At 38.8% G+C, this 21329-nt stretch overlaps 1 protein-coding gene across 1 annotated transcript; it reads right to left on the bottom strand.

Moving 5' to 3' along the window:
- Nucleotides 1-1939: 1939 nt before the first annotated feature.
- On the bottom strand, nucleotides 1940-20910 carry LOC114469074 (NXPE family member 3-like). Its single transcript, XM_028456334.1, has 6 exons — nucleotides 20693-20910; nucleotides 20474-20614; nucleotides 16967-17259; nucleotides 8965-9035; nucleotides 3688-3891; nucleotides 1940-2955 (listed from the first exon to the last, which is right to left on the bottom strand). The coding sequence occupies exons 3-6, from the start codon at nucleotides 17140-17142 to the stop codon at nucleotides 2405-2407; spliced, it is 1002 nt and encodes a 333-aa protein (XP_028312135.1). The 5' UTR covers nucleotides 17143-17259; nucleotides 20474-20614; nucleotides 20693-20910; the 3' UTR covers nucleotides 1940-2404.
- Nucleotides 20911-21329: the final 419 nt, after the last annotated feature.

Below are 21329 nucleotides of genomic sequence, written 5' to 3'. Positions count from 1 at the left end.
CCTTAAACTGACTTTTGTGATGTTTTCTGGTATTAAGCACTTTTTAAATGATGGAACATTTAAAATAGCATTCTGTGGGTATAAAATTATCTGAAAAGAGTGGAATAGGACAGACAACATTTGCAATTTCAATTTCTGTAGAAACCATTCCAATAATGTTTTCATTTGTAACTTTTCAAACATAATACAATTTCTTTGTTCTCCCTTCTTCACTGGGACACATCTCAGAGAAGGAGCCTGGAAAGTGTCCTTCTGTGACATCTCACCACAGGGGGTCAGAGGGTCATTAGGACAGTTCTGTGATCTTACAGCATCCCAAAAGTATCTGTTTGTAAAGGAGGGAGAAGACGGATGTTCTTCCCCCGTGTGGAGTCGTAAAAAGAGTTTGTACTGAATATTTCAAAGAGTTGGGTCAGTCTTTTCGGCTACGGTATTGGGTTCAAAGGCCGCATAGTGGGGTTAGCTATGCACCTCAAAGTTGCTGGGGCAGTTATTGTGTAAACAGTTCGTGATAAAGAAACAGGCTCCTTGGTTAATTCCTGCTAGGAAGAGGGTCTTTAGGCTTGATGTGGTTTGGTTCCCTACAATCTTACACAGTAGAGAAAAAAAGTTCCTTTAACTTTGATTTAAAAATGTTCACATTAAAAACTGACTTCAGCTCTGCTGCAGTTTGTTCCACTTCTTTGCAGCATAACAACTAAACACAGCATCACCATGGTTACTGTGAGCTCTGGGCTCCACTATCTGACCTGTGTCCATAGATCTCAGAGACCTGCTGGGTTCATACCTGACTAACATCTCACTGATGTATTCTGGACCAAACCCATTCACACATTTATAACCAGCAGCAGAACTTTACAGTCTCCTCTGAGGCTGACTGGGAGCCAGTGTAATGTGTTCTGACCTCTTTGTTCTGGTTCAGACCTGAGCTGCAGCGTTCTGAACCAGCTGTAGATGTTTGATGAAGACCATTACAATAGTCCAGTCTGCTGGAGATAAAAGCATGGACCAGTTTCTCCTGATCTTTCTGAGTCATTAAACCTTTCACTCTGGAGATGTTCTTTAGGTGGTAGAAGATGTTTTTGTGATAGATTTGATCTGATGCTGAATGTAAGATCTGAGTCAATCAGAACACCAAGGTTTTTGACTTGGTCTTTATCTTCTAAAGATCCAGACTCAGATACTTGCTGACAGTAGTCCTCTTTTCATTGTTACCAAAGACAATCACCTCCATCTTGTCATGGTTTAGTTGAAGGAAGTTTTCACTCATCCAGCAGTTTACTTTTTCTAAGCAGTCACACAACACCTCAATGGGACCATAGTCATCTGGGTTCAGTGATAGATATAGTTGTGTGTCATCTGCGTAGCTCTGATAATCAACCTTACAGTTGTGTAAAATGTGTCCTAAAGGAAGCATATAAAGGCTAAACAGAAGAGGTCCAAGAACAGATCCCTGAGGAACCCCACAGGACATTGGTAATCTGTCAGATTCAAAGTTTACAATGTTTACAAAATAACTTTGATCCTCCAATAAAACTTAAACCATTACTTTAACATTTAGTCCAACCCATGTTTACAATCTGTGCAACAAAATTGTATGATCTACAGTGTCAAATGCAGACTTAGATCCAATAGAATGAGAACAAATACTTTTCCTGAATCAGTGTTCAACCTTATGTCATTGATCATTTATATTCCACTTTGAAACTCTTATTGTGAAAATATTGCATATTTTGTGTTTTCCCTAGAAACAAAGTGTTCCTATGACAAAAAAGGCCTAAAAAAATATATATATATATATATATATATATTTAAATCTTTATATCTATGGTTATATCTAAAGTAGATGAATAGATTGTGTTGAAAAAAAAATATATATATATATTTTTATATATATATTCTTTTAACTATTATTTGAGTGAGACCATTTCTGGTCCCTAGTGGTTTATGTGTGAGTTTTTTTAATGGTACCTTGAGTGTTTAAGTGAGTTTAAAACACTACATCCCCTGGGGTGTTCTAATATGACTGCAGTCTTGGCTTTCTTGTTGGTGATGTGTATTAAAGCATTTAACATGTGATATTAAAAGTTTATAGTCCTTTTTCAATAAATAATTGATTCCAGCAAGATGCATATGTGTGAACTATAGGTTAAACAAGAGGCTCTGTAACTGACCCCTGGCTCACTTATTTGGAATCTTAAACACTGTTTTATTTGGATGTAGTTTGGACTTGTTTCTCCTATGTTCAGACTGTCAATTTTATGTGTTTAAGACAACTCATCCCTGCAGTTACCTGTAGTCTCCACTGGGCATCAGGATTCCTGCACTTTTTCCTTCTGTCAATGTTCCAATCTCTTTGTTGCTCACTTTGTCTATATTTTTCCAAAGTAGTAAAATCATACATCTACTTGTGTTTGGGGCATATGTAGGATAACAGAACATTTATCATATTCTTAATGATTGGAGGAGCTGGGTGCAGATTGTGTTGTAGGCGGTGAGCTAGAGTCATCTCCCAGGCATCCACTAGATCTACATTCATGCCTTTAAACACCTCCCTGAGTGCTCTATCACGCTGTAGCGCGTACCAGTCACCATTATTTATAGCCCCATTAACATCATAAGATTTAAGGTTTCCAGTTCTTATCACCACCAAAGTATCTGGAGCTCTTGCCAACAGTCTCAGCACTGCACTACGGATACTCAATAAACGCCGTATGTAGAATTCCATTGGAAAATTTCCAAAGTGTGCCCAGACAGTAAAAGCAATAACAGTGTTGGAACCTCCATGAATGTTGTCCAGTTCATTGGCAATGTAACGCAACTGACTAATTGGGATAGGTCGAATCCGAATAGGAAGACCATGACAGTGGTATGTGAGCAGGATGTTGTTCTTATAGTCCAGGGACACATATGGACTGGACCTCTCTGGAGTGTGAAGGTTAAACTCCTTGAGATCTAAAAGCAATACAGCAAGAAAACAATGAAGATAAGTCTGAACATTTTTTCTGTTAAATTTGAGGAAACAAGTGCATCTGAAAAGTATTCACAGCAGATCACATGAACATTTTGTGATGATAAAGCCTTTAAAATTTTCCCAGACATTCTTTTTTCTTTCTTAAAATACTTTTTCAATTTGACATTTTTTAGAAAACATATACATAAATATTCAAAAAGTTTGCTCAATGCTTTGATACATTTTTGGAAACAATGAAAGTCTTCTTGAAAATGATGCATTGAGCTTCTCTGGGCAGGTTCACTCATTCCTTTTTGAGGGAAATTTAGAAATGGGAAAGTTAGATGGGAAGCTGCTGTAAATCCTGTTTCAGAAGTTTACAATTCCTTTGACTCAATATGCCGTCTGTGCTCTCACAGGCCACTGTGGGAACTTTTATATAAGAATGCATGCTCTTCCAAATTATAACTAAACACTTTACATTCCCAGAGTTGAACCCAAAATAAGCTGGAAATATTTCATGCAGGACTGGTGGAAAAACGATGAAGCTAAGCTCAAAATTATGCCTTAGTTATTATGCCTTTTTAAATTGTAAATATGGGGTTTTCTGTGTAAAATGTTTAGGTCAAAAACTAAGTATTTCATATTTGAAATAATGGCTGTCACACAACAAAATGTGGAACAAGTGTTGTGCTGTGAAAACTTTGTGAATGTTTTATCCAGTGACAACCTACCTGGGAGTGCTTTGTTGAGGTATTCAAACCACTGCCTGATGGTGGAATCTCCATAAAAATGGACCACTTTCCCACTTAGACACTGAATGATGGATTGGGTATCAAACTGGTAAACTTGTGTACCACCAAGAGATTTCCAAACTCCCTTGTAGTAGAATCCAGAGGGTCGAAACTTTACTTTAGTGCTATTCATCATTACTTGACCTGAAAAAGAGAAACAAAGAGAGATACAACAACTCAAACATTACCAAAAAATTATTTCATCGTGTAATTGTGACCATCACCAGCCCTCCCTCAGGAAGTGTAAGAAACACTTTATTAAAGGGTGACAGAGTTTGAGATTCTTGCCGCTTCACAAATAAGGAATGAAAACAAATGTACCAATCTAAGTGTTATTAGTTCTCATTTCTGTAACACAAGTTTCTAAAGCTGTATTATGGACCTGCCAAAATAAATCCCAAATGCAGCTTGAAATGTTCAGCTCCCACTGTAATTTAAAGAATGACAGAGTAAAGTTGCTCAAATTAAACAGTGTTATTATGTATGATGTTCTACATGATAGATCATACAACACTGAATACATGTGCTTTAAAATGTGAGATACACTTTAAAATGGAGGTATAGACTAGCTGTCAGTTTTAAATCACTAAGGGTGAACTCACACTGGTAACTGTGGCCGTTCTAAGCTCACAGCAGGAATCCCCCCCTCCCTGTCCCCCCTCCCTGACACGGTAGAACAGACGTGATCACCAGCTCAACTCGGTTCCCACAGAGAAACACGTCATCACGTTAATTTATGACACACGTATGGCGTTACGTCACCATTAAGCGACTCTGGGTTTGTTGTTGACGGTACATTCTGTTAATTTCATATTTTCTGTTGCGTAGGGTAACTATAAACCAAGATTTACCCAGACACGTGCTCTTTTCACGGACTGGGTTTCCCAGGGCCCCTGAACGCATCACGTTAATTTAAATGACCGTAACTCTGCTCATATTTGTTCTGTTGGAGAAATTCCACCAGTTTATGAAAGATAAGAAGTTGGAATATCGTTCTGATTTTGTGGAGCTAGTCTTTGTGTACATTAATATAAGTGTAAATAGATGATTTTAATGTGTGAGACAGTTTAGGACAGAATATTTGTGTGTTTGTTTAAACTTTGTGTGTGTGTGTCCATCTGATCATATTTATCTCCATCACTTTCAGTTTTCCTTTTGATGAACATGACATTATCTAACTCTTCTTTTATTTCTTCTTCTTTAAGTCCATACAGAGTGGCCACGCCCCTCCCTGGACATTAAAACCATGAGCTGATCCTAGTTTCATCATCAGGTCTAGACCCATCACTTCTACAGACAACAGACAGAATGGGATGCACTTATTTATTGAAATGTATATTAAATGATTATTTCATTTTATTTTTTAGATGTTTTTAATTGTTTCAATAATTTAGAGACTTAAGGAACAGATTGTTATAATGTATAATAAAGGTGATTTACTGAGTCAGCACTAATTTCAGATTGTTTTTAAGTCTTTGTATAAAAATACTTTAACAGGACAACAATGATGTGCAGAGCTGCAGTAATGTTGGCTTCATACAATAATAATAATAATAATAATAATAATAATAACCACTGATGGTGACGTTGAGATCTCAATGTCACCATCAGTGAACTTTATTTTTTATTGTTTTGTAAATTATTCACTGGAAGCTTAGATATTGTGTGACAAAGATATCAAAGTTTGTTGTTTTGAGAAGAATCATATTTATGATTAAAAGTTATGATTGTATTATATTCTAAAGTTTATAATTATCTGGCTCGTCTTCCTTTCTTTCTGTTCACATCATAACTTTATATTTAGTTCTACAAAATGTGTTTACAGCTAATTTTACTGATTATTGTTACACATCATCCTGTATGTGTATTATATACAGTATAAATGTGTAGATTTAACTGTTAGAGAAACTATTTTATTAAATACAAAGTAAACGACATGTAAACAGAAAAACAAAGGTAGAAATAGTTTATTTAAATTATGAAATTAGTGAGTTGTTAAAGTGCTGAGGTGCAGTGGAGGGTCTTCTTCTGCAGAGACGTGATGATGAGGGGTTTGAGTAAAACCCAAAATTCCATGGTAATTTTGAGGATATAAACATGCATATAAACACATTACTGGTATATTAACACATATAAACCAAAAAATATAGAAATGGGACATTTTACGGCTGTAATGTGTAACATATTACTGGTATTATGAGAACAGGACACGTGTAGATTTCTGATCAATTCATTATAGTTGTGCAGGACTAACAGGAACTCCACATACTGATAATTGGTATTAACACATGTTCACTAACACGACACGACCTAAGAAGAGAAATAAAATAAGATTAAAAATAAATAAATAGTTTACAGTCTTGTTCCAGGTTCTGCTGTCATAATATTCCCATCCTTGTACTTCCAATGTTTAAATGTTTTGTTTTTAAGGTTCATGTTACATTTTGCAAAAGGTTGCACTTTATTTCTGGCTTATTGATTTTTGTTTGTAAAATTATGACCTTTCTTTCAGACATTTCAGTTATTTGGGCTTGTATTTGTGATGTTCTGTTTATGGTTACATTTAGATGAATAAATTAATACACTACACTTTGTTTTCATTCTACAGAGTTAGTGAGTATGTGTCCCAGAACACTGAAACACCATATATATATATATATTTATATTATTTATACATTAGCAGCAGTAAAATGTCCCATTTCCATATTTTCTGGATTATATGGGTTAATATACCAGTAATATGTGTTTATATGTATATTTATACCCTCGGAAATACCCGGATAGACCTGATGATGAGCTGCTACACTCCGTTACTGTCCCGCTGTCGGCTGAACAAAGAGAAGTCCTGACGGTCATGTTGTCCTCTTCCTCCATGAGTTCTCTGTGGTGTTGTTCATATATATCAGCTAACGAGCACTTCTGACACCGCTATCATTGCGGAATGTGGATGTTTATGTGCCGTAAAGCGTTACTAACGTCATCACATTTTGCGCGCGAGTCGAGTTGTGTGTGCACATGCGCGGCCAACCGTGCCAGTCTAGCACAGTGTTTGGACCACCTCTTCTAGCAGGACCATCGGGCCGTTGACCCCCCTGTGGTGCAGTTCACACCTACGCAGGCCAGACAATGGCCCCCCATGGTTTCACACATGTACAGAGCTGGTTAGGAACGGCCCTGGTTACCAGTGTGAGTACATCCTGAGTTAAACAACAGGTAGGAGAGATTAAAAGGATCCATATGGATTAAAAGCATTTAAAAGTCCAACAGCGTAGATTATGGCATTTAAAGCCTCTAACAACGTAACTCCACCTTCACTGATCGTCTATGTGCTTCCGTGGCCGGTGGATGGTGATTTTGTCGCGGGGAGGAGGGCGAGTAGATTATCACAACAACCGCTCAATCCACCGCTTTATATCCAGACAAGTGCACACTGAGCGCAGGGTTTGCTCGTTCTCTGTTCCAGTCGGCTTGTTTTATCGGTGCATCACTACAAACAACAGACTTATGAGACTACGGAGTGCCTGCAGTGTCCGCCATGTTGTAAACAAACAAAGCTCTGAGCTGCTACGGGAAGCAGGAGGGTCAAATGTCATCGGCTGCTGGTCTTTTAAGACTTTTTTACTTAGATTTATTTTTACTTTCATATTTATTTTAAGTTTAAATAAATCTGAAATTGTTGTTTATGAAACAGATTGATTTATTGTTTGTTTATTCAAAAATGCATGACAAGAGGTCCTTGAACAAAACATGCATCGCTGTCTTAAAATGATTGCACTTCTTGTAGTGTTGACCTTTGACAGCATGTGAAGAAGTAAAAAAAAAAAAGGTTTTAATGTTTAAAATCTCTCATAACTTAATCATGGCTATGGAAGTCAATAATGCTGAGAAGCAAGTGCAGGAATATTGAATATAAAACCATTCAAGTAGTAATTGTTGTGCAAAGAACATTTGGTAATTTATATTGGGGACAAAATTAATGAAGAGTTTCTGTAGAAACTCAAAAGACAGAAAAACAGGTGTTTAATCAAACTCTAGTGGTTTCAGTGAGTCAGTCTCTGGGGTTCAGCAGAAACATACTCAGTAAAAATTCGGAATACAAAATAAATTCCTTTGATAAACTAGTTTAATGAACAATTAGTTATGTTAACAATATTTGTATTTAAAATATTAATTCATAAAAAAGTTTCATCTTGAGTGTTAAGAACAAAGAAAAAAATATTTAGATATATAATTTGACGTGCCGCCTTTGCCTTTTTTATTAACGCAAAATGGAGAGTATCACGATACAAAATAACACGATAAAAAAGTTTAGATTTTTTTTTTCCCCCAATATTACATTTTCTTTACTCTGTAGGGGGCGCTAACGTGCCAATTTTTGTATTTCCACATTGAGCTGATTTAGAGCTGGGAGTTTAACCACTGATTCACATTTGACGCAAATGAAAGTTTGTATGTGCAAATGGGAGCATTTTCCAAAAATTTTGTATTCAAACATGCCGAGTGTCACTGCTTGCCTTGTTTTTTTTTATTGTTTTATCTCACCATCGCCACACTCTACAAGAGTCCACAAAAGTTCCACACATGCTCTGGTCGGGTGTGCGCTGATGGGAACTTTGACATCATCTCTCGTGGCTCTATTTCCTTCCTCGTAAACTCCTTTCCTCTCCTTCAGAGCTCTGCATCCAAAGGTGCGCTGCTACCACCTACATGTGACCTATTATTTTGCTATCTGTCTCAGAGGTTTACTGTATTTTGTATCTGCGCTGCTGCCACCTTCAGGGCACAGTTGGTCACTACATCACCCTACAGTTTAGATATTGATGAGGGACCTCTGCCAGGGTGTATTCTAGTAATCTCTGTGATAAAACGCAAATGACGAATTATCTCGTCAATGGCACTGAGTGAGTTAAAGGAGCCACACACTCTTTTAACATATGGATACACTTTCAATACAACTTCTAAACTTTCATTCCAATTTCAAGTATTTATTGACCTAAATTAATGTTAAAAAACTAACACAAAAAAAAAACAGTTTTGAGTTTTTGTCAACAAAAACTGGAATAAATTATCACATTTTTAAATGCTAAATATAAGCATTTATCAGCTCCATTGCTGTTACGCATGCAGATATGCAGGACTTACACATCCAGTGGAATTTGGGGGTGAGAAAGAAAAAGAACGATGCTTCATCACCTTAAAGCAGAATCTCTTACAAACCTTTTGTGTTTGGTAACACTGTGATATATGATGATCCAGATGCAAGGATAGGGACTTTCATGTTGACCTTACTGAAAGAAAACATAAAATCAAATGAACAGTTAAAAGCATTTCCAAACCTATATTAAACAAACATTTAATTTGGAACATGATTTTGTAAGTGTAAGAATGTAACAGAGCTACATTTTTTACTTGTTTGTTCTGAGGAGAAGCTGGATATCACATCATTTAACCATATGTAATATAATTAAAAACAATGGTGGCAACATAATTCTAGAGTACGTATGGGTCTGCTTTAAGAAGCAAAACATCACCAATGAATGGTTGCAACTGGTATAAACAACTAGCAGGATATGAGTTCATGGAAGCTGGCGTTAATAATGGATGACAATACTTGTCTGTTTTAAACAGCACTGTACCATTGTAAGTCTGAGGAAGTGGATGGAAGAGATGATTTTTGCGGTTGAAGAGGACATTCTGATTGTTTCTGCCAAACCGATCCATAGTCTAAGATGATGTTACATTCTACTTTTTCAAACAAAAAGACATAGAAGGGCATCCTCCTGCTATTCTGAAATGCCTTAAAAAATAGCGGATCAGCCAGGCCAGAAGCCACAGGCCGCACCCCCACACGCCAACCAGCGCAACCCTAAGAGAGGCCCCGGCACGGGCGAGGCCCTATAGTATTGCCCACTGATGCTGCACATGCCATACACCGGCCCACAAGGTCGCCTCAAGTGAACCTCGGAGGGAGCCCGACCCGGCCCACCACATCAGTGACCTCCCCGGTGAAGGTGCACCCCAGGGGACAAAGCCAAAGGGAGGGATCACATCCAATCCCATAAAACACCAGTGACATCACCCAGAAAATACATACAAATATAGTTTTCACAAGGAATCAGTTCCTGTTTATTGTATTTGATCCTTTTTGGTTTATTATGTTGGAGAAGAAGCAAACTGAATGTTTTTTTTTTTTTTTTTTTCATTTCAACCATATAAATTCTAACTTCATTAGTTGTTTTTTTTATTGCTTATTAGCTTTTGTTCATGTACTCTTATCATGCACCAAACAACACTAAGTCAGGGCATAGCACATAACCAGCACTTTACCATACCTTGTAGGGCATTTAACATACTGGTAAAAATGAGCAATAGGCCTCTTAAGGCAACAATAATTATCATCACCAAGTATAAAATTTGGAGCATCAGGGGAAATGCTTTGCAAACTATGCATAAGTTTGACAATTGTGAATGTTGCATTCACCATGTTAGCTCTTGGGTCAATGTCATAAATATTTATGGGATTTCTAGTGGAAGATAAAAGGGGCACAGAGAAACTGACAAAAGCTTAATGTCGAGGCCGCAAATAGCTTCCCTAACTATGACAGTTGTACACCAGTGCGAATTAAATACAAGCACACGCCCCCTCCCTGTGATTTGCCAGTCAGCTGTACGTCATGGTCCAGCCAAATAGGCTGGACAAAGCCATCGATTTCATAGTTCCGGCTCAGATCGCGCTCTGTAAGCCAAGTCTCTGTCAGCGCGATCACACAGGCATTTTTATATTCTGTCGTGTACTTAACACACGCTTGAAGCTCATCGATTTTCTTCCTTAATGACTGTATGTTTCCGAGGATTTACCAGGGCTAGTTGATGCTTTAGATTCTAAGGATTTATTTGGCACACTACTAAAATAATACAATACATTAACACATGAACCTCTGAGCTGCTGTTGTATCATTTACACATTTTTTACAGTGCATTTTTTATGTCTAATCTGAGGGTGAACTCACACTGGTAACTGGGGCCGTTCCAAGCTCACAGCAGGAATCCCCCCTCCCTCCCTGTCCCCCCTCCCTGACACGGTAGAACGGACGTGATCACCAGCTCAACTCGGTTCCCACAGAGAAACACATCATCACGTTAATTTATGACACACGTATGGCGTTACGTCACCATTAAGCGACTCTGGGTTTGTTGTTGACGGTACATTCTGTTAATTTCATATTTTCTGTTGCGTAGGGTAACTATAAACCAAGATTTACCCAGACACGTGCTCTTTTCACGGACTGGGTTTCCCAGGGCCCCTGAACGCATCATGTTAATTTAAATAACTGTAACTCTGCTCATATTTGTTCTATCAGAGAAATTCCACCAGTTTATGAAAGATAAGAAGTTGCTCTTTACAGCCAGTGTCGGTACATTGTGGTAATTTTACTCACACGTAACGGAAACATTAAAGATGCTGCTTTGTTTTGATGAAATCGACACAAGGAACAGAGAGAACCAAGTGAGTGAGAAAGAAAGATTAAAACAGACCAAATAACGGTGGATTTATTAAAAATGAAAGACTCTCTGATGATAAAAACCACCATGAATGGAGGTTCAAATGGATTTAAAAACAAAGGAGGAAACTGAGCCTATAAAGGTAAGATCAGTTTAATTTATAGATCAATAAATGTTCTGATTTTGTGGAGCTAGTCTTTGTGTACATTAATATAAGTGTAAATAGATGATTTTAATGTGTGAGACAGTTTAGGACAGAATATTTGTGTGTTTGTTTAAACTTTGTGTGTCTGTGTCCATCTGATCATATTTATCTCCATCACTTTCAGTTTTCCTTTTGATGAACATGACATTATCTAACTCTTCTTTTATTTCTTCTTCTTTAAGTCCATACAGAGTGGCCACGCCCCTCCCTGGACATTAAAACCATGAGCTGATCCTAGTTTCATCATCAGGTCTAGACCCATCACTTCTACAGACAACAGACAGAATGGGATGCACTTATTTATTGAAATGTATATTAAATGATTATTTCATTTTATTTTTTAGATGTTTTTAATTGTTTCAATAATTTACAGACTTAAGGAACAGATTGTTATAATGCATAATAAAGGTGATTTACTGAGTCAGCACTAATTTCAGATTGTTTTTAAGTCTTTGTATAAAAATACTTTAACAGGACAACAATGATGTGCAGAGCTACAGTAATGTTGGCTTCATACAATAATAATAATAATAATAATAATAATAATAATAATAATAATAATAATAATAATAATAATAATAATAACCACTGATGGTGACGTTGAGATCTCAATGTCATCAGTGAACTTTATTTTTTTTTTTTTGTAAATTATTCACTGGAAGCTTAGATATTGTGTGACAAAGATATCAAAGTTTGTTGTTTTGAGAAGAGTCATATTAATGATTAAAAGTTATGATTGTATTATATTCTATAGTTTATAATTATCTGGCTCGTCTTCCTTTCTTTCTGTTCACATCATAACTTTATATTTAGTTCTACAAAATGTGTTTACAGCTAATTTTACTGATTATTGTTACACATCATCCTGTATGTGTATTATATACAGTATAAATGTGTAGATTTAACTGTTAGAGAAACTATTTTATTAAATACAAAGCAAACGACATGTAAACAGAAAAACAAAGGTAGAAATAGTTTATTTAAATTATGAAATTAGTGAGTTGTTAAAGTGCTGAGGTGCAGTGGAGGGTCTTCTTCTGCAGAGACGTGATGATGAGGGGTTTGAGTAAAACCCAAAATTCCATGGTAATTTTGAGGGTATAAACATGCATATAAACACATTACTGGTATATTAACACATATATAACACATAAAAATATAGAAATGGGACATTTTACGGCTGTAAATGTGTAACATATTACTGGTATTATGAGAACAGGACACGTGTAGATTTCTGATCAATTCATTATAGTTGTGCAGGACTAACAGGAACTCCACATACTGATAATTGGTATTATCACATGTTCACTAACACGACACGACCTAAGAAGAGAAATAAAATAAGATTAAAATAAATAAATAGTTTACAGTCTTGTTCCAGGTTCTGCTGTCATAATATTCCCATCCTTGTACTTCCAATGTTTAAATGTTTTGTTTTTAAGGTTCATGTTACATTTTGCAAAAGGTTGCACTTTATTTCTGGCTTATTGATTTTTGTTTGGAAAATTATTACCTTTCTTTCAGACATTTCATTTATTTGGGCTTGTATTTGTGATGTTCTGTTTATGGTTACATTTAAATGAATAAATTAATACAATACACTTTGTTTTCATTCTACAGAGTTAGTGAGTATGTGTCCCAGAACACTGAAACACCATATATATATATATTTATATTATTTATACATTAGCAGCAGTACAATGTCCAATTTCCATTTTTTCTGGTTTCTATGGGTTAATATACCAGTAATATGTGTTTATATGTATATTTATACCCTCGGAAATACCCGGATAGACCTGATGATGAGCTGCTACACTCCGTTACTGTCCCGCTGTCGGCTGAACAAAGAGAAGTCCTGACGGTCATGTTGTCCTCTTCCTCCATGAGTTCTCTGTGGTGTTGTTCATATATATCAGCTAACGAGCACTTCTGACACCGCTATCATTGTGGAATGTGGATGTTTATGTGCCGTAAAGCGTTACTAACGTCATCACATTTTGCGCGCGAGTCGAGTTGTGTGTGCACATGCGCGGCCAACCGTGCCAGTCTAGCACAGTGTTTGGACCACCTCTTCTAGCAGGACCATCGGCCCGTTAACCCCCCTGTGGTGCAGTTCACACCTACGCAGGCCAGACAATGGCCCCCCATGGTTTCACACATGTACAGAGCTGGTTAGGAACGGCCCTGGTTACCAGTGTGAGTACACCCTGAGTCACATGTTGTTCACTACCTGTCAGAACTCTGTGAGTTGGGATCTCCTACAGGTGATCAGCAGTGTTTTTTATATCAGGCGAAGGCAGCGAGGTTGTTGATAGACGTATTGGGAAAAGGACTTCACTTATAGACTTTAATACCTAAACGTTTTCCACTGAGTCACATTTACCTGATACAAATTCACAGCCTGTTTATTGCACAAACATTTTAAGCCTGATGTGAGTAATCAGAATGTCATGATTTGCGATTATTATTATTATTATTATAGTAGTAGTATACAGTATATCATTTTCCATCTTTTCCTTAATCTGCTTCCCACTTCTTAACACACGCACAGTCAAGCATTCAGCAAACTGTGTGTCTACATTTGTTTATATTAATTCAAGTATCTTCACTGTTAAATCATCTCCATCATACATGTTACTGTTGGTCTAATAATGTTTAAAAAATATCTTTTCTTTTCTGTACTGGTGGTGAGAGTGCAGCCTTTTCTTATCACGCTGAGGGGAATCCGGATGCCGATATTTCAATATGATTTGCATATGTAAATGTGGGCATGAACATTTGTGAGCTCACATCCATGCCGATTTAAATATTCAAAGGATCGGTGCATGGATCTAGTCCTACGCACAGATTTAAAGATCTGAATTTTTACGCGCGTACACCTGTCTCTGGATTGAGACCTTTTTTTCACACCATTTTTCACTGAAGTCTTTGTACATGAGGCCCCAGGTTTTTCCATGTAGGCAGATCTGATAAAACTGTATCATGTTTTTCTGCAGTTTGTGTCTTCTCCTCGCCCTTTTCTCTTTTTTCTGTTTCAGGTGTCGTGAAGCTGATGATGGCAATTCTTTATCTGTGGTTCACGGCTCAACTAGTCTGGGACACTCTGATGTTCTATCTCTCTATCCTGTTCTTCTCTTTCTGTCCACTGGACAGAACTGGTGTAACTGAGTTAGATTTGTCGTTGCCTCACTCGCACTTGCCTTTTCAGATCTCCCCACAAATTTCCATGGGATTCAGATCAGGGCTTTGTGATGGCCACTCACACATTGGCTAAGTTTACATGGGAGGTTTAATTCATTTTTAAAGCAGAATAAAAGTTAATTCCTCTATAAACTGACCATAGAAACACTTAATTCCAAATGCTTATTTAATTCCGAATTAAGTGGCTGGTTTATTCCGATTTTAATTCTCCAGCCGAGACTATTTAATAAGAGCCTTAAAAGACAAGATATGATGAAAAGAGTGGATGGACGGAAGCATAAACATGGGGACTTTTACAGAGACACACACGGACCTTGGTAAATGGGTCAGGCTTCACCGGACGGCTGGCACTCGTACCCGGAGTAAATGCGTCCCCGTACTGCATGTACAGGCTGTAATATCACCAAGTTTATCATTTTACCAGTTGTTAGAGCTACTATCTTTACGAGGGAGCAAATTTTTATTCCTGGTGATTGTTTTCTGGAGTTTTACTGGGCTTTATTTACCGGTGATTAGTTCCTATCTCTTCTGCTCTGTGGATCAAAGTGGCCAATGACTTTGTTGTCCTCAAGCCACTTCTGAACTATTTTGGCAGTATACTTGTGCAAAAGTTTAGCTTCCTGGCTGATGTCTTGAGATGTTGCCTTAACATTTCCACATAATGTTCTTTCTTCTTGATGCCGTCATTTTTATGAAGAGCACCAGTTCCTGCTGCAGCAAAACAACCCCACAACATGATGCTGCCACCTCCGTGCTTTATAGTTGGTATGGTGTTCTCTGGTCTTTTTCCTCCAAATGTAACAGTGGTCATTATGGCCAAACAGCTCCATTTTAGTTTCATCAGACCACAGGACATGTCTCCAGAAGTTAAGGTCTTTGTCTTGGTGTCTTTTTGCAAACTGTTATCTGCCTTTTTTATGTTTCTTTAGGAGTAATGGCTTCTTCCTCGCTGAGTAGCCTTTCAGCCCATATCGGTGCAGGACTAGTTTCACTGTGGATAATGACACTTTCTTACCAGCTTCAGCCAGCATCTTCACAAGGTCTTTAGCTTTTGTTCTGGGGTTGATTTGCACATTTCAGACCAAAACACGTTATTCTCTGGATCTCAGAGCCCGTCTCCTTCCTGAGCTGTGTGATGGCTGGACATTCCCATGATGTTTATGCTTGCGTGGAATTGTTGAACAGATGAACATGGCACCTTCAAGCATCTGGAAATTGTAGTGTCCATAGGGCCGCTGTCTGTGCTAGCTGCTACATAGTTAGCATTGAGGTGGACAATCTCTGCTGAAAGGCTGGATAAAGAAGACCTCCGCTTATCCACAAACACTTTCTTGCACAATTTTCACACAACTGGGCTTTAGTTTTCCATTTGGTGTGTGTGTGTGCGTGAGTGTTTTTTTTTTTAATTAACTTAATTTATTGCGCACAAAGACTTCTCCTCAGGTCCTACCATTGTAGCCGGTGCATCAGTATGATGGGCATACCGGGAACGCGTGCAATTAGAAAGGTTTCACGCTATTTGTGCTATAGGCTTTTTCTGTAATTAATTAATTGCAATGAACACGTTAAAGTGACAACCCTAACACACACATATATATATATATATATATATATATATTGCTATGGTCGACATAGCAATACCAAGCAACTTCAACATCAGGAAAAAGGAACACGAGAAATACCAGGGGCTCAGAGAAGAGTTGGAGAAAACCTGGAGGGTGAAGGCATCAGTGGTGCCCGTGGTCATTGGGGCACTCAGGGCAGTGACCCCCAAACTGGAGGAGTGGCTCCAGCAGATCCCAGGAAATACATCAGACATCTCGGTCCAGAAAAGTGCAGTTCTAGGAACAGCAAAGATACTGCGCAGAACCCTCAAGCTCCCAGGCCTCTGGTAGAGGACCTGAGCTTGGAGGGAAAAAAAGAGACCACCGCGGAGGGTGAGGAAGAGTTTTTTTTTTTTTTTTATATGTTGCCCCTTTCTTTTATCAAGGCTTAAAGCCCATCTATCAATTTCCTGACCCCCTTGCTCCCTCTTAGGACGGAGGTCTGCTGGTGCCATTCCCAGTTGTCATCAGGCACTATCCTATCACAGAGGTTTAAAATTGAAATCTTTATTTATAGCAAGCCACATGCTAACCTTGTGTGTCCATTTGTATTGTTTGCCATTTAAGCATAACCTAAATTAATTGTAACCACCTCAGTTATGTAATAGTGGCTGGACTAAACGCACTGCAGGAAGACATATGCATAGAATCTCAGCATTCTACTATTACACACATGCCATAGGCAGAAAAAAAAAATTTTACTCACCTAAAAAGCTTGTCCTCCAGAGGTTTAAGGGCAGGAAGATATCCACCCATTGAGTGAATAATCCTGGCATTACAGCTCAGGCTCTTGGGCTTTAGGCAGAACCAGGGCTCACCTGTGCGGATATCAGTGTAATTGCACACTGGCATGTTTGTTGGACGCAGGCATACATTGCACATGGAAGTTTCTGTGACTGAGCCTGAGCGGAATACACTACGGAAAAAAACTCTATCAAGGCTTTCATTGTTCAGCCTTCTCAGCACTGTGATGGCCTCACTGGGATGAATTAGAGTCACCTGATGAAACACAAAACAAGTTTTATTAAAACCCATTCACAAGGTGTTGATTCACGTACAAGTCAAACAGTGACACAACAAACAGTTGTGTCAGTGGTACAGCTTGAATAATTTGCCCAAACTCGGCCTGATCCACTGGCCGGGTTGGATTTGGGCTTAATTTTGATTGTTTTACCATGGACTCGGGCCGAGTTCAGATAATGTGTGGTATCAAGCATGAAGCTGCTTGTCATGTTTATAGTTGTATGCAGAATGAGGGACTAGTAAATAAAACTCATATTAAAGCAACTCAAATCGGATCATTGCTGCACACGCATGTATGTGTCGAGTTGAAAGCGATTCAGGCTTAAAGAGACATCAACTTCATTCAGGTTTGGATTGTGTTCTGTCGGACCAGGTTGGGTCTTCTTATTATGGTCCGATTAAAGCTCTTATCAGTGGTACTGAGTTTGTATTAAAGGGGGGATATCATGTTTTTTTCAGGCACATAGTACCATTCTATAGCATACTGAAATAACTATGCTCCCCAAAATTGTTTGGAAAATGCAGCAAATATCAAAAAAAATTTCCCTCTGTAGCAACACTGTATATGATGCTTCAATTTCGCCTCTGTCTCTTTAAGAAACTCCTTGCCTATCTGAGTTTATTCACTACCAACATGGCAACGTGAATTGAAATTTAAAAAAGCGAACATTTAAAAGTAGAATGTAAATCTACCAGCAGTCAGGAGCCTCCATGCATTACCACAAATTACACATGGATCAAACAAAGAACAGAAACATTTCAATAATAAAGTGTGAAAATCACCAACTGCACATTCGGACTATGACTGACCTGGATTAGACCAGGTTTGATACAACTGCACAATTCTTAATAAAAACGCCAGACATTTAATTCTTTCATTTGTATGAAAACAAATCTGTGTGAAATACTATTTTGTTTTACTGATAAGTGTTTTTGAAATAGGGTGCATTTACAGCTAAAAGTATAATTTTGATTTGAAACATTTACTTTTCCTCAAGTGATTTTTTTAATCAAGAACTTCTTACACCACTGAGAATATCTGACATCTTCCAAGAGGGTTAATGTCTACAAAAGATAAAAAATACCAACCATACGACATTTATTAAATAGTTTGAGTTGTGTTTTTTTTTTTTAATTGTTAATGAAAAAAATTAAGCATAGCATCCCAAGAGAGGCTAATTAAAAGCTTGAACAAATCTAAAGGTCTTAAGTTGGCTTTTGAAGGTGTCAACAAAGTCACTCGAACACAAAGAGAGCGGAAGATGGTTCCAAAGCCTGGGAGCAACAGCCTGGAAAGATCAGTTTCCTTTGGTCCGAAAACAAGTGTGAGGAACCATCAGCAGATACTGATCCACAGACCTCAGAGCCTAAACAGGGGTGTAAGGCTGGATCAGATCACTCTTTTTGGTGTAGTTTTGTGCATTTCTGTTGTCATTTTGTGTATTTTTTGTATAAATATTTATGTGTATTTTGAATAATTTTAATATTTTTGTTGTCGTTTGGTGTGTGTGTGTTTGTGTGGCTCACACACACTGACGCGCTTTAGCCTCGCACAGGCACGCACATCAGTGACTCACATCAGACCCAATCAGTGAGACTTGAGAGCTTTGCTAGTTTATCAGTGTGAGCGCGGCTGCTCAGACGCCCCTCCCCCCTCTCCGGTCTAAAATATCTTCATCTCTCTCACTCGTGTGTTTACAGTGCGTGTCTGCTTACTGTAGCTGTGTGCGCAGCGATTGGCTCTGGCTTCACACGTGACTCTAGCTCGGGTGAGGAACTGTGCAGTGAAACAGATATAGATGGTGCACTAGCGCCCCCTCACACACTGAGGTCAAACGCTGAATAGGTTTCACTTCTGGGTCGTCCAAAAAATGTATTTACTGACACCAGATCCACGTGCAGTTCTCTGTGCAATATTTACAGTCCAGCTTTCTCAGTCTTTTTCCAGGAGTTGATGCCTGCAATGTACTCAGCTCCCCTTCCTACACACACACTACTTGTGTGGTGGTGAAGGTCTCTTATATAGCATGAATGTCCTCCCTCAAAACACTTAGGAAAGAAAACCAACAGCCTCTCTACATATCAAATCCCAAGACAATTAATTCTAAAAAAATTACAAAAATAACTAAAGGCAGTAATATATTTACAAAAGACTCAAAATCCCCCAAAAGAGAAAAATAAAATAATTCTGTATTGAAAACGGAAAGTCACATGACATCCCATGATGTCACTCATGTGCGCCCTGCATATGACACAATATAATGCGCAAGACGCATCCACACGAATTGGCTGTGTGAGTGTATAAATGAGTGGTGTATACTAGAGAAAATGTTTGCAACTCGGAGAAAACTATGGATGAAAAAAGGCTTGAGCAGCGGCCAAGTGTGCACCCATGGCGGCTGCGGTGGTTAAAGAAAGGAAACCCGAAGACAGCGGTAAACGGACGAAACGGTAAAGAAAAGATGGTCTGAGTGAGTGCGTGTACATGTGTGTTAGCGTCGTGGCCTCCCCACGCTAGCTGCCGGGGCAAGTCCATCACAGTGGGAGGAAAGGAACCGGGAAGAGGGAGTTATGGTAGGAAATGGAAAGGGTGGGGAAGAGTTGGCTGCTTTATACTGAGAGTGAGAGGTAATGTTGTAGTTGTGCATATTGTGTTGTGTAATCAAGCCAGTCTGGTGACAAGTGTGAAGCTTGAGTATAATGGTGGTGGCTGTGGACAGAGGGAAGGAGTGAGTGGTAAAACTTAAAACAGGTATTTAGGATCAACGTGTCTAAAGTTAAGCCCAGTGCGAGTTTTAACCCTCAGTCCAAAACATTCCAGTGCACCCATCACCAAAGTTGGTGCAAGAACCACTGATGCGAACCCAAGCGCTGTCCCGGGCCCGAGATGCAGCCAGGCCAGCAGAAAGAGCAGAAAGCCCAAGGAGCCGAGGACCCAGCGCACCCCGCCACCGACCCCAACCCAGAGAGACAGGACACTCCACAAGTCATGTCCCGATAGGCAGGCAAACTCAAGCCACCCCACACCAATGCCGCCAGCATAGTCCCCCCCCCCACGGAGGCCACCCCCGATCACCCACTCGCCGACACGAGACCCCCCCACACACCAGCAAGGCCTGGAGGACAGTGGGCCCCAGGTCACCAGCCTCACCCAATCTGCATCAGCTCAGAATAAATGTTTTAGGGTTACCTGAACGTCTGCTCTTCCCTCCCAGACTAAGGGGAACACAGCGGTGTAGCTCCCATTCAGATGATCCACCACCTGCCCACTCACACCTGCGTCTAAAGCTTCGTTCCGCAGACGAGCCAGGAGGGCGTCTCCTCCTGAGGTCTTGGGATGGCAGTAGTAATCTTTCATTATGATTCTGACCTCCAGCTGATCCCCTATGGACCACTGTCCTCCTCCCACCTTTGGAAGGATGGTGAACTTGCTGCATGATGGATCAGTGGTATTTTTTAAAGAGAAATTCAAAGTTACAGGTGGTGTTTCTGGCCAAGCAATGGAGTGGAGTATGAACTCTTCTTCAACAGCCTCTTCCGGAGAGAGAGGGCGAAATGCACATAAATTGTGTCTGCTTGTCAAAACTTGTGGGACGAAGGCTGGATCAGGAATTCTCTGAAATTGGCAGGAAGAAGACGCAGAAATAGTGAAGAATGTATTACAGAAAAGCAAAGTTATAATATATACAGTATAAACATAATGCTAAGTTTAGCCAAAGATTCATTTTATGGAACGTTAATTTGTTTTATTGGCTTCATAAGGACAAAACAGTTTTGTATCTTATGAGTTTCATTGATAAATACTTTTTTGATCATATTTTGAGATGTTTTGGTAAAAAGGAAGAATATTGTACAAAACAGTTGCATACACTGTAAACGTGCTGGCTAAATGTTACATTTCCATCTAAAGTGAACACTTTCATTTAAAGCAGAACTAAGTAACTTTTTCACCTTAATAAATCCTTCTCGTAGTCCCTGTGAGGGTAATACAAGTGTTTATGGGGTGATTGGGGGGGGGGTCTGTCTCCCCCCCCCCCCGCTTTTTC

Source organism: Gouania willdenowi, chromosome 8 (assembly GCF_900634775.1).
Source record: "Gouania willdenowi chromosome 8, fGouWil2.1, whole genome shotgun sequence".
In the NCBI taxonomy this organism is placed as follows: domain Eukaryota; kingdom Metazoa; phylum Chordata; class Actinopteri; order Blenniiformes; family Gobiesocidae; genus Gouania; species Gouania willdenowi.
The sequence above is the reverse complement of the archived record's forward strand: the minus strand, read 5'-3'. Positions and strand labels throughout refer to the sequence as shown.